Source organism: Actinia tenebrosa, unplaced genomic scaffold (genome assembly GCF_029948245.1).
Source record: "Actinia tenebrosa isolate PJP-AT-01 unplaced genomic scaffold, QUT_ActTen_1.0 PGA_scaffold13__45_contigs__length_12533684, whole genome shotgun sequence".
NCBI classification, from domain to species: Eukaryota; Metazoa; Cnidaria; class Anthozoa; order Actiniaria; family Actiniidae; genus Actinia; species Actinia tenebrosa.
The window spans coordinates 9,275,412-9,288,695 of NW_028292573.1; the positions used below are offsets into that span (position 1 = coordinate 9,275,412).

The 13,284-nt window shown below is 38.3% G+C and overlaps 1 protein-coding gene and 1 long non-coding RNA gene across 2 annotated transcripts; one reads left to right on the top strand and one right to left on the bottom strand.

The window, feature by feature from the left end:
- Positions 1-792: 792 nt before the first annotated feature.
- Positions 793-8,895, bottom strand: LOC116307179 (hatching enzyme 1.2). The gene is made up of 9 exons (XM_031717328.2): positions 8,781-8,895; positions 7,389-7,454; positions 6,642-6,770; positions 6,041-6,205; positions 4,833-4,953; positions 3,918-4,021; positions 3,221-3,292; positions 1,933-2,207; positions 793-1,032 (listed from the first exon to the last, which is right to left on the bottom strand). Exons 1-8 carry the CDS (start codon positions 8,842-8,844, stop codon positions 1,975-1,977), a joined length of 954 nt encoding a protein of 317 aa, XP_031573188.1. The 5' UTR covers positions 8,845-8,895; the 3' UTR covers positions 793-1,032; positions 1,933-1,974.
- LOC116307180 (uncharacterized) lies at positions 6,099-8,980 on the top strand. Its single transcript, XR_016119511.1, has 3 exons — positions 6,099-6,233; positions 7,411-7,537; positions 8,752-8,980. It is a non-coding gene; the product is annotated as an uncharacterized LOC116307180 (long non-coding RNA).
- Positions 8,981-13,284: the final 4,304 nt, after the last annotated feature.

Here is a 13,284-nt window from a genome sequence, read left to right on the forward strand (position 1 = left end):
GCGTAGGAAACCACGACGCGTAGCGTAGCGGGCTGATCTAAGTCAGGGCATGGGTAACTCACAGAACCCTGAAACAACCTCTGGGCTGATCTAAGTCAGGGCATGGCTAGCTCACAGATCGAACCCTGAAACAACCTCTGGGCTGATCTAAGTCAGAGCGTGCAGCATGGCTAACTCGCAGATCAAGCCTGAAACAACCTCTGGACTGAGCTAATTAGTCGGGGCATGGCTAACCCACAGATCGAACCCTGAAACAACCTCTGGACTGAGCTAATTAGTCAGGGCATGGCTAACTCACAGATCGAACCCTGAAACAACCTCTGGGCTGATCTAAGTCAGGGCATGGCTAACTCAAAGATCGAACCCTGAAACAACCTCTGGACTGAGCTAATTAGTCAGGGCATGGCTAACTCACAGATCGAACCCTGAAACAACCTCTGGGATGATCTAAGTCAGGGCATGGCTAACTCACAATTAGAACCTTGAAACAACCTCTGGGATGATCTAAGTCAGGGCATGGCTAACTCACAATTAGAACCTTGAAACAACCTCTGGGCTGATCTAAGTCAGGGCACGGGTAGCTCACAGATAAAAACTTGAAACAACCTCTGGGCTGATCTAAATCAGGGCATGGCTAACTCGCAAATAGAACCCTCAAACAACCTCTGGGCTGATCTAAATCAGAGCTTTTAAAACCGGAAAACCCTGAGAATAACCCTCGAATCAAGAGAAAGGCGTACCCAACGAACTTTACTGATTTATTTATTACAATTTGGAGACCATGCAGCTGTGTTACTATTTCTTAAATCTTTATTACTTGCATTAATAAGAAGGCCTTACAGATTTGAATTATCTTACTACTATTCTCAAATATTATATTTTTTACCATCTTAGTTTCCAAATCTTTCTACATATCGTTTTATATCTTTTGCTTTTACTTATTCAGTACTGTCTTGTATACTTTTAAAACATCACTGTTTTGTACCTTTAAAGGTTCAACAGTTCAATAGCTAGTTGTCGACACTGGAACGCCTGGAATGACAAATTCACAATGACAAATTCACCTTTGCTTTTTTGGAATAGTGTATGCGCATACCACGAATGGTGGACAGAGCGGAGTACAGGGACTAGAATAGTGTATGCGCATACCACGAATGGTGGACAGAGCGGAGTACTGGGACTAGAATAGTGTATGCGCATACCACGAATGGTGGACAGAGGGGAGTACAGGGACTAGAATAATGTATGCGCATACCACGAATGGTGGACAGAGCGGAGTACAGGGCCTAGAATAGTGTATGCGCATACCACGAATGGTGGACAGAGCGGAGTACAGGGACTAGAATAGTGTATGCGCATACAACGAATGGTGGACAGAGCGGAGCACAGGGACTAGAATATTGTGCTCGTCGTGGCGTTTGGGGTAAACATGTTTACAGCTAGTACGCATTGTATATTACAGTTTACTGTAGAGACACAAAAAATAGACTTTTGGTGGACGTCAATGAATGTGTTTCCATGTATGACATTGCCTGAAGAAAACAAGATTTTTAGAACCTTCGATTCCTAAACTGCGAGCGGTCCCACTATTCCATCCAAACTCAGCAAGGGCGAGTCTTTTGGGATTCTCTTGGACGCGCGTAGTTTGGAGCCGAGTAAGAAAGGAGAAGAAAGAGGAAAAGTAGGCCGCTAATTTTCCTCTCTCTACTTCGCTTACTCTGCTGCTTACTCGGCTCCAATCTCCACGCGCGTCCACAGAAATCCCAAAACACTCGTTTTTACTGAGTCTGGAAGGCACTGCGTGGGTTCGCTCTGCGTCTATCAATTCTTCACGCCGATTCCGCGCTTGCCAATGAAATACACATCAATTAAAATCGGTAAAAAAAAAGCTGATATTTGATCTGTGTTCAAAAATCATTGTCCAGTACTCACACCGTCTAATCTTGATCGCCCGTTCAGAACAGCTCACAAAATTCAAGTACACTTAAAAAGGCTGTTGATCTCGGAGACATCGTTTGCTGTCAGCGTCCCTCTTAGTTGTCCTCCAAGTTTCTTCCACGGCATTCCTCGTGCGATAATCGTGGGTTTCCTCCCAGGATCAATGGAAAACAAGAACCGATCATAATGCATGATGGAAGAGGTGTCGTATGGTAGGTTCAGGGTATCCAACATACCGTGACTGTACTTTCTAAAGTTCTTGCTTCGGCCTAGAAAATAAATAAGCAAAGGATTGAGAAAAGAATATGAAAACGAAGGTCAATAATCCCCAAATTTCGATAGTATTTTTAGTGAGCCCTTGTAAATGCAGCGCCGAAGATATACAGCTATTCTAAAAAAAAATTCAGTGAACATCTTGTTGCACGTTGCACTATCGGTGATGTGAATGCAAACATGATAGAAAATATGTTTGAAAATGTAAGTTCAAAAGACCTGTACTCGTTTTATATATTTTTCGTCGAGACAATCTTTTAGGTCTCTGACTCATCGAAAGTAAAAGAATGTTCAGACAATGACAATAGTTTGAATCCACACTATTATTGGTAAACTAACGAGCGGGATTAAATAAATATAAAATAGCTATGACAAAAAATTACTGTGTACTATATCATTTGGAATTAACTAGCAATATTGCCTATCTCTCTTCGTTTTTTCCCCGTTCAAAAATAAGTAATTTATGAGACTTTTTTGTTTAGAAGAGGAAGAGGAAGAGGGGAGGGGGGAAGGGGTGGGGGTAACTACAGGTCACCCATCCCGATATTAATCTCCCTCATTACGTGCTTATGACTCAGTGTCTTGGAAGCCCAAATTATTTCCATGAAATTGAAACCGCGACGCGAGAACTTAAAATTCTTACACACCCGTATGTCCGACTTCCATCATATTTCCATGGTAATGAAAAAATAATGGAAGTCGCGACTTCCAAGACTTCCAAAGTATTTCCATAGTATCATTAGTAATCTAACAGGGTGATGGTACGGCGGTATGCTTTGGGTGGTCCTAAATAGATCTTCTGTGGAACACCCTTTCTCTTTTAACCTTTCTTCTAGTTTTCAGATTAGAAAGTAATTGCTGTAATTACTGTAATTGCGGTTTGCAGACGCTAGGTTTCATATATTGAATTTTAATAAACCTCATGATCAGTATAAGATAAACATGGGGAATGTGTTCGAAGCCTTCCGCTCAACCACACGGAAAGACAAATTTGTTTGAATTTTTTTACCTCGTTTGATGTTGTTCCATAGAACCTCCACATACTTGTCTCTGTCCTGTCGACTTTGCTCATGCCAAACCCCTTAAAATATCGTCAAAATAGACAAACTTTGATTTAACTTGAAACAGTAAACTCCCGCGGGAGTAAACTTATGTAGTATGTTAAGTGTCAATGTATATTGTACAGACGTCGGTCTTCGGCCCTTCTGCAGTGTTACCACAAACTGCGTTTGACAGTTACAGTTCGCATACAAAAGTATAACCGGTGATCACTTGAATGTATTCGCATAATTTTATGCATGGGCTTTTAATGTTTTTGATAAAACGACACATTTGTTTGCAAAGCTAAGCTGACTGGATTTGCCAAATAAGGCTTGTAAAAGCTCGTTTAGCAGGACTGACTAGCTTCTCATACATGTGAAAACGCTTTTATGTTTCCACGTCAACATGAGGCTAGTCAGTCTCTAGTCAGTGCAGAACAAATTCAAATTGGTCGCCATTTTTCGATTCGGTGTATAAAAGTATGGGAATACATAAAAAGTGGTCATACTTTTGTGCGTGGCGCTGTAAGATGTACCGGTACTCAGGTTATGTTTTAAGCTAGCTAGTTTTCAATTGTCAAACATCATCCAAACTTTGATTAGCTAGGCTAGAAAGACAGAAAGATGAAAAATTGATCCTGCACTGATAAGAGTAAAGTAACTTACCGAGCGAGTGCATTATCTCGTGGATTACCACCCCAGCATAATTACAGCCTGCTCCAAGGTTCAACTTCTGACCTCCTCCTTGACGTCCGACACTTGATGAACAACTGACGGGTTGAAATCAAAGGTACGATTTATGAAAGTTGATTATCATAGTGTAAGGAATAGTTTGGTAAACAAAAAGGTGCCATATCAATAACGGTTCCCCGTATCGTTGTCCTAACATCTATACTATTCTTGAGGTGCAACCACATGACTTAAGATCTCTTGTTGAGATTATCGTCAATCAAGATGGCGGCTATGACTTAACATGCATTCGGCCCAATAATAGGAATGGTACCAATTTTATTACCCACGGCATTTGAGCACTGGAGGAATAAGATGATCGACATAGTAGTCAGGAGAAGGGAGGGTTCAGGATAACAGCATGATCTGATATGAAAAACCTTTTTAAACATCAAGCCGAGCCCGCTGTGTTCGGTGTTGTATGTGAAAAGAGTTTGTTGATTCTGAGGGTTAAAAAGGTAAAGTACCTATATTTAACGTCGGTATAGTTACTTCAGTTGAAATTCAACTGCTATCAATGGAAGCCGAGGGTGCGCACTTTACCCCCTCTCTCCATCAGTGCTCTGTTTTTTAAGAGTATTCAAAGCTGAAGCTACACGGATTAGAGAGAGGTCGAAACAGACGTGGAGATCCTAAAGGATCGAATCGTGGAGCTCAAGCTCTGAAGGTCGCGCACTAACCAACTGAGCTACGCCTTCTCCGGGTTCTCCGGTTTTCCCCCCTCTACAACTCCTAAGTTCCAATTCGATCAGAAAACGGAACGAGGGCCACAGGTTTGTTTGTCACTCTATTAAGTGCTACCCTCGTAAAGAAAAGGACGGTAAATATCTACCGGAGAGGAATGGTACCTACCCACGACCTTTGACCAAACGAATGTGATCCCCGTTATAACCACTCGAGACCTTTTTAAAACGAACACATGTTTTTGTCTGGAGCTCATTCACTGCTTGCTTGATCTTTGCGTTCATGTAGCCTGAAAAGATATGATTAAGCAAGTCAGCGGCTGTCATAGTCGATCCTTTTTGAATTTGGTAAACATACCGCTGTATTCAATGACAGCAAACTCATTTATACAGGTTTAACCTTGTAATTAAGATCATTCACAAAAGTCAACTGTAACCGTAACTACAGTGTAAATAATGTGCAACTTAAGGCCCTGTTACACGTTGAAACTTATAGCTGAAACATGCTTGCAATGGCGTTGCGAGACGCGTTTCACCAGGGTGTTACACGGCGAAATTTCGTACTGAAACTCGTTCGCGACACAAGTTTTGCTTGCTCGAGAAGAAAGCAGTTTTATTTTTCGTGAAACTTTATCGCAACACAAGTTTCACAAAATCTAAATTGCGCCTTATATCACCCCCATAAAACTTATCATCTCACCATGCCGCTGCACACAAGTTTCAGTTAAAAGTTATAACGTGTAACAGGGTCGTCTTTAATTTGTTTAGATCCTTGGACGGGAACTCTTCATGAATAGCGCTGACTTCTTATCGACGCAAAACTTGTATAAATGAGTCTGTACTCAAGGACAGTTCAGTGATATTTTACCAAATGAGAAATAGGACTTTTGGTAAAGCGCAAACGGTTTGAAAGTTGACGAGCAACTAAGAGGAGTCTTAACAGAATAACGTGTTCTCCATAGTTTCGGAAATGATGGGGCGTCTAGGTCTGCGCATGTCGCTGGTGTTTATTATAAAGTCTTTATATATTATTTTAGATATAATTTTAGACTTGAATAGAGACTTTCTCGAGCTGTGATTGGTCGAGCGACCGGTGATTCTGACACGATAATCACCTCAGGCTCAGTGGATATTCCACCGATAATCACTTCGCCGTCGGCGAATAATTGTTAAATAATTATTCTTGTTTTCATTATTATCAGATCATTTATACATTAGAATCCAGAAATTTGACTATTATTATTCAGATCAGATAATATTTTATCACACATTGTGAGCCAGTAATAGATCAGGTTTCTAATGCCCCAGTGGGCATCTCCCAGTGGAACATGCGCAATGGAAAATTTAAATTATTATCATATTAATTAACTAACTCACCCAACTTTGGTGATACGTAATAAGGAACCACTGTTGACCATAATCTGTTCTTGTTTTTGATGATATTTCGCTTGCTGCCTTCCGATTGGCTCATGTCATCCTCTTCCTCCTTGTCTTCGTCATCAGGCAGAAGTATGTCACCCTCAAACAAATCAACATTGGCTTCTGTAACAAGAAATCATACGTATATCATGTAAGCATAGTTGAAAGTTGAGGCTTCATTGCCTAAATATATCGTAAGCGTCTAGCTCAATCTGAATACCGCTGTGCGCTTTGGTCACAAGCTCAAATAAACGGGCATGTCCTAAGTTTGTAATAATACTTCATCCAGTTTCGATTTCTTTGTTGCTCAGCTTCAGCCTCGATTTGTGCATCTACTATATTCACGTGTTAAAGTGAAGGTCCATAACATTTCAAAGTGTTTGTATTATTCGCTCAGTGTTGTGCACTTTACGGTTGTTATTCGTAAATATATCGACACTGTAGTAAGGCTAATAAACCTGATAAATGAGTCTGAAATCGAGACACATGACAGTAGTATTTTAGAAATACCAAATAGTTCCATTTTGAATTGAAAATTGAATGACGTAACATCACGAACCTTCGTTGGCCTCTTCGATGTCTTCGGTCAGCGGTATATCGTCATCGCTGTCTTGACTTTTTATCAGGCGAGAAGCATCATTGACTGCAACAATGTGCCCATGAACGTTCCCTCCTCTCTTTGCGTTCTCTATTGAAAACGAATTACAGAAAATATCAGCTTTATATTATACAAAAAATTGAAAAATGCCTTGAAAGTGTCAAAAAAGAAAAAAAGAAGATACCAATTATGTTAAAAATATACATGCCAAAAAATTTTTCAAAAAAAAAAAAGCGTCAAAAATATTAAACATCGTCTTCATATAGATTCTTATTCGTTACGCTTGAAACTTAAGCAGAAGCGCACTTGCCTCTCACCTTTGGGACTCAAATCAGGTTCGATTCATAGATCTCGCATCGCATGTATGTGAGTACAAGTTTGTTAGGTTTGGTTTGTCCCGTTTTTATTTATTCACAATTCCCATTACACTAAAATTCCAATTCAATTTGCAAGTTAGGCGTGCCTGACTTGGATCACCCAAGCGGATCGTTTTAGGGTTCGATTTATAAGTTAGGCGTGCCTGACTTGGATCAGCCCAAAGGTTGTTTCAGGGTTTTATTGGTGAGTTAGCCATACCCTAACTTAGATCAGCCCAGAGGTCGTTTCAGGGTTCGATATGTATGAGTCAGCCGTGCCCTGACCAGTTGATCAGCAGCATAGAGGTTGTTTCAGAGTTTGATAAAAGATGTAACAGGCTAATTCTCCTACCTTGGATTTTCCTCGCCAACAGGTCATCAAACACTTCGCTGGAAGGTTTGGGAAAAGGCGGCTTTCCTGAGAGGCGATGAAGGAAAAGGAAAGAGAGTGAGGAAGGAAGGAAGGAAGGAAGGAAGGAAGCAAGAACAGAAAGCAATTAAGTAAGTAAGTAATTAGTTCATAGGATTTTTTGGGGGACAAGTAACCGCAACACTGCTAAAGTTACAAATATGGTTTTTCTCAATATGTTTACCATTTGAATAACATGTTTTTTTCCCTCAATTGTTTTACCATTTGAATAACCATTTGAATAACGATCAAGACTTGATCTGTCACAAAAAAGAAGATTATTATCCTATAAAGGCACCGATCCAAAGCTTCAGTAAATGGGTTAAAGTCTGTTTTTTTGTATTCCTCGATTATCTGGCTTCATTTTTAATAAGCTCCAATGCAGCTCAAGGAAGTTTATTTAATACATTTCTAATCTACAGACTGTAACTGCTCTTTGCATTTTCCTCGTTTTATTATTTGTTCGCGTCCACCTGCGATTTATGCCTCGATATGCTTCGTCAGATCCAGACCAGCTGGCTATGCATTTCTCAAAGTTTAAGCTTCTACATGATAAAGCCTCAAAATTTGTCCAGCTGTCAAAGTGTCCTACCAATTGATTCAAATTCTAATTATAAAAAAATATGAAAAGGACTCTGTATTTTATTTAAAATGCCGTCATTCAAGAAAGGTGACTGGGTTTGAAGTACGATAATTTCCGCGCGTGTCAAAATGAATTACTTTACGCTAGAATGAACGATTTTAATGTACAAATACATTGTTATGTATTTCTATTGAATGATATGGTATAATAAAGGCTAAGAGAGTAAATATTTGACATGCTTTATTATTAGTATGAATATTTGATAACTTACAAAACAAAATTCGCATAACAAAAAAAAAAATGTATAAATTTTCTGAAGGTTTTAGCACGTTTTTGAGAGCTTTTTTCAATGAAAATTTCTAGGATTAAAGTAAATATTTTCCCCTGGTTTTAATAGCTTCAGGCTGTCGGATCTTTTTGTCTAAAATCAGATTACTGTACTACAATCCGGAATAAATCTTCTTCAACGACAAATGAACGAGTTAACTACTGAATAAACTGAAATGCAGTGTTTGTAAACATTGACCAAGAAACAAGTGCTAAAACTGATTATACACATGAAGTTGATACTTGAAGGTTTGTGAAGGTTACATGTTGCGGGTTTTATTTATGAAAGGAATTTTGATCGTTGATTTTTCTGCAATGCACTGCCAAACGATATAAAAGAAGCACCGTTTCTGAAGCCTCATTCATAACAAAAGCTTTATACTTTCTAATACACAGGTGAACACCTTGCATAGAAATGGACCTACCTGATGCCAAAGTTAATGTTGCTACGACGAGTGCAGCAAGAAAAGCGACTGTTTGCAGACCCATCGGAGTAGCTTTTCTGTGAAGACAGTTATCAGTCCTTTCGGATCAGGTACGTCTGCAGTAAATAGGCCAGGGGCAGAAAAAACAAAAAAACAAAAAAACAAAAAAAAAAAAAAAAAAAAAAAACACTTCAATAAAATTACAGCTTATATCTTATGATTAAATTGAAATTTAATTCTAATCTGCAATCTTCATTTCATCTCCTTTTTCTATCTAGTGCATGTGTTTCGCGTTCAACTTACCTTCTCGCGATTCAAACTGTTTAAATAATAATAACTTCCGGTTTTTTTTTAATCAATTATAAAATTAAATTTATCCTCCTCCTATAGTTTTTCTTTTTCGTTCAGTGTTTGAGTCCAGCAGAGCATACAGCGAGTAAAGAGTAGCACGCGTGACGCCACACGATAGATTTAACAGACATCAACTATGAGAGTTAAGTTGATGTCGGTTATGTTAACTAAACAAAAGTTTAAAGAAAATCATAATATTTAGACAGAGATCTGTTCGTCTGTCTTAGTTGACTGTTTTCTTAAACTGATCTATATTGTTTTTTTTCTCCCAACAACTTTGCCCAGTTTTGTACTCGTATTATCACTACCAGGGATGAAATGCGTTCTGTACAACGCTTCGCGTGGTAATTACACCCTTCAGTCAGAGTTTTTAGCAAAACGCTTTACAAGTTCATTTTCAAGCTCGTAATACTGCTATTTATGTTGATTGAGTTGTCAAGATTAAACCACTCAGTAGACAACTAGACAGACTAGACTTATCTTTTAAATCATGCATGTCAGAACTTAATGATTGCTTTCTTTTTTCAAAGCTACTGGTGACCTCATTGTATGGCCTATTAAACTTTTTATCATATCCTTCTAACGTTTTCTATCGTAAAAACATACTCAATAAGTACAAACATTTTGTAGACTTAACTATTACCACGACATTGGGAATTGGAAGTTTATAGCTAATATGTTCTAGATCATTGGAAAGTGTAACGATAAGCATCTTTTTTTTTGCACGTGTCCAATTTTCGCAGGGCATTAACACCCTACGCTACACTACGTACCACGATGTTTTAGTTTGAAAATTTTTAAAACAAACAAAGTTTGGGCGCTCTATACTCAGGATGATCTTGAACGAATCCCGTTTTACCGTAGCTTTACTTGAAGACATGGCATGAAATATAGTATGAAGTTGTACGTCAGACACTAAAGCTCACTATCCGCGTCTTGGATAAGATTCAGTCCCAAAGCCATGTATAGACGTGGTGAAAGGATTGTTTCAGACAGCGCTTACTTAGGTTAATTCCGATACTGAACAAACGAGGTTTTGACTTTTGGTTTCATTATAAGGTCATAAATAGGCGGGTGTCGACTCAGTTTTCTATTTCCAAATACACTTTTCTCCCTAACACATACATACATACCTTTAATGCAAAGAATGTGACCAATAGCCGTTAAGCCGAGCATGCAGCACGTTTGAGTTCAGCTTGAACCGTTGACCGTTTATATTTACAACTTGTATTCAAATTTGGATAATTTACATAACGTCATTGGCGCGTTAAAGTTGTGCTTTTCAAAGTTCATTCAACTGGTGTCTCTTTTGCATGTCAATACCCACAAAAGGAGTTTGTTTGTTCTAAAATTAAATGTAAGACATATGAATACCTGTCTTATTACTGATAAACTGAATACCAACTGATTGATGAATCGATATTTCACTTTCTGAAGAAAAGAATGGAGTGATGATTTGTATGACAGCTGCTGGTATCGAAGTGTTTTTGTTTTGCACGAACAACATGGTATTTTTCAAAGCATCACTATACTCGTGTGGTGTGACCTTTACATCAACCTGAGAAGAGCCTGCCAATGGAAGTATCCATTTGTTGGTTAACTACTAATTTTTTCGGCCGAATGTCAATTAACTGTAATACTTGTACGAGCACTTGCCATAGTATTTAGTAACAAAGTAATGTAATGACAGTTAAATGTTAACTACTAATCTTAGGGTTAATTGTCAGTTAACTACTGACTTCATTGGCACCCTCTGGATACCTGTTTATCGGGTGAACGTGTCTGCCACTTTTCAGGAAAGAACTAAATCCAACATAAATTACCTTACAAGTTTATTCGTTTCGTACCACGACTGTGAAGCTAAAAGTTTCGCCTACAGGTTAAACTAGCCTTTTGACCATAAAGAAGCATGCCTAAGAATGTCCCCTGTTACTAGTTAAGTCTAGTTATGAATCAGCCGTATTTAATATCTGCGTGTCCTGTGTTGCATGCGCAATTGCTAGTAGTTTGCACTACGTTCATTCCGATAGTTTTAAAAATCTGCTTTTAGCATCGGCCCGGTATAAACGGCAAAATTACGTGTTTTATGTTCTATTATATATCGTTATGTGGTGAGAACACTAGTCAAGAGTTTTCATTTGAAAAAAAGTCTTTAATCATTTTAAAGTAGGCGATCACTCATTATCAATTTTATTTACAACAATGAAAAAATTTTATCCCCAGAGGCTCTATAACCCTATATAACTTAAATAAAACATAATATTAAATAATATATATGACATGATACAGGTATATTGATGGATATTACAGTAGTAAAATTCAGATAGGAAAAATTTATATTATACTGCAAATATTCAATTATAATAAAAAGACGTCCGTTCCTTTCCCTTTTCCTTTTTTCCCTATATTCTTTTTTTCTTCTTCTTTTTTTTCAATATATTCCTCCTCTCTGGTAAATTTTTCAGGCCAAAAGCTCAGACTTTTAAAACAAGGCATTTCTATAACACCGGAGCTCTCTAATACTACATAATGACTAATAAAATAAATACAAAAGATAGATAAAACTGAGGCTTTTCTTTTCTCCCAATAAATTAGCTACATAATACTTGTTTCCTTTTTTTTTTTTTTTTTTTTTTTTTTTGGCGAGAAAAAGTATGAAATGACATCTATTCATTGACATCTATTCATTGACATGTAATGTAGCCCTGTAAATAATTTATTAATGTGTTCCATGCAGATATATAAGTACAAAGTAATCCTTGGACAAGTCTAATGAGGGGGTTTTAGGCGGAGCAGTGAAGGGATCGTCAATTGAATGACATTTGGTCGGATTAGGATAGTTAATTTTAAGCTGTAATATGCACGGCACAAACCTAAACTCACAACTGCTGGTGAATAACTTTTAAGTCCATTCATTATTTGTCCTGAATTGCATACAGTAAGGATCTGTCTTTTCTTCCCTTTTGTGGTTTAATGCCAACCTTTATAGATTCAATATAGGTTCAATTCAGAAGTTGACTGCATCCAGTAACTTCTCAAGGGACCGTTACGTTGCGTGGGCTGAAATAATGTATCAGCATGTGCCTCTAAGCTGCGAAACATGTGCTAAAAGTAATTAGGCTCATGCTCGCGCTCAAACTTAAAGAAAATATATTTGCATCTTTACTAAACTGTTAGATATATGTCTTGATAAAAATACTTTCTTCTAAATTAGAAAAAAAAAAAAAAAAAAAGGAAATGTAAACGTGTTCTTTAGTGATGTTACATTTTACTATCGGAAAGAACGAAGCTGTTTACTAACTCAGTAGGTAGTGTAATTTATTTAATAACTATTTTATTGATTGGACAAATTATTGCTAAATCGTGAAACGATTAAACACAGTTCATGTAACTTGCACGACCCCTGTAAGAAAAGAAAAGAAAGAAAAGAAGAAAAAAAAAAGAAAGAAAAAGAAAGAAAGGAAGAAAAAAAAGAAAAGAAAGAAAGAAAAAAAGACAAGATAAGAACAGAAAAGAAAAGAAAAGAAACAACATACTCCACCCACCGCCACCCCGAACCGCCCGACCTCCCCTCAACCACCCCCTCACCCCCCCTACCCCACCCCCCCCCCTCCACGTCACCTCCCCTCCCCCCCTCCCCTCCCCTCCCCTCCCCCGCCCCTCCCCTGCCCCGCCACCACGCCCCCCACAAAAGCAACAGAAAGCAGAAAGTATTTTATAGCAGGCAATCCTAAATCTAATGACTAACAGGGCAAACCTCTAAACAACCTATGGGCTGATCAAAGGGCATGGCTAACTTACAGAACGAACCGTTAATTAAAACAACCTCTGGGCTGTCTAAATCAGGGCATGGCTAACTCATAGATCTGGTTTCACAAGTTGATTCCTGATTCCAGATAACCTCGTGACTCTACACTTCTAGTTCTATACGTACGTTTTTTGCTAGTGAATTCTGTTTACCGTTATTGTTAATCTCCCCCCTCCCTACCCCACCACTCTATTAATTCATTTCTATCATTCATCTTATAATAAAAAAAATAGGCGGGGGGGGGGGGGGGGGGAGGGGTATACAACCACTTGTCAGTCTTTAAAGAATTGTTTCTGCTACTTATGAGTCCACCCAAAATACGTCCACAACTGCTTTATAAAATGC

Bases quoted from the DNA above. Each gene is read 5' to 3' on its own strand.
- LOC116307179 (XM_031717328.2), bottom strand. From the start codon at position 8,844: ATGGGTCTGCAAACAGTCGCTTTTCTTGCTGCACTCGTCGTAGCAACA. The intron at 7,455-8,780 runs GTAGGTCCATTT...ATCGCCTCTCAG, and splicing joins AACATTAACTTTGGCATCAG to GAAAGCCGCCTTTTCCCAAA. The intron at 3,293-3,917 runs GTAAGTTACTTT...CGATATTTTAAG, and splicing joins CGAGATAATGCACTCGCTCG to GGGTTTGGCATGAGCAAAGT.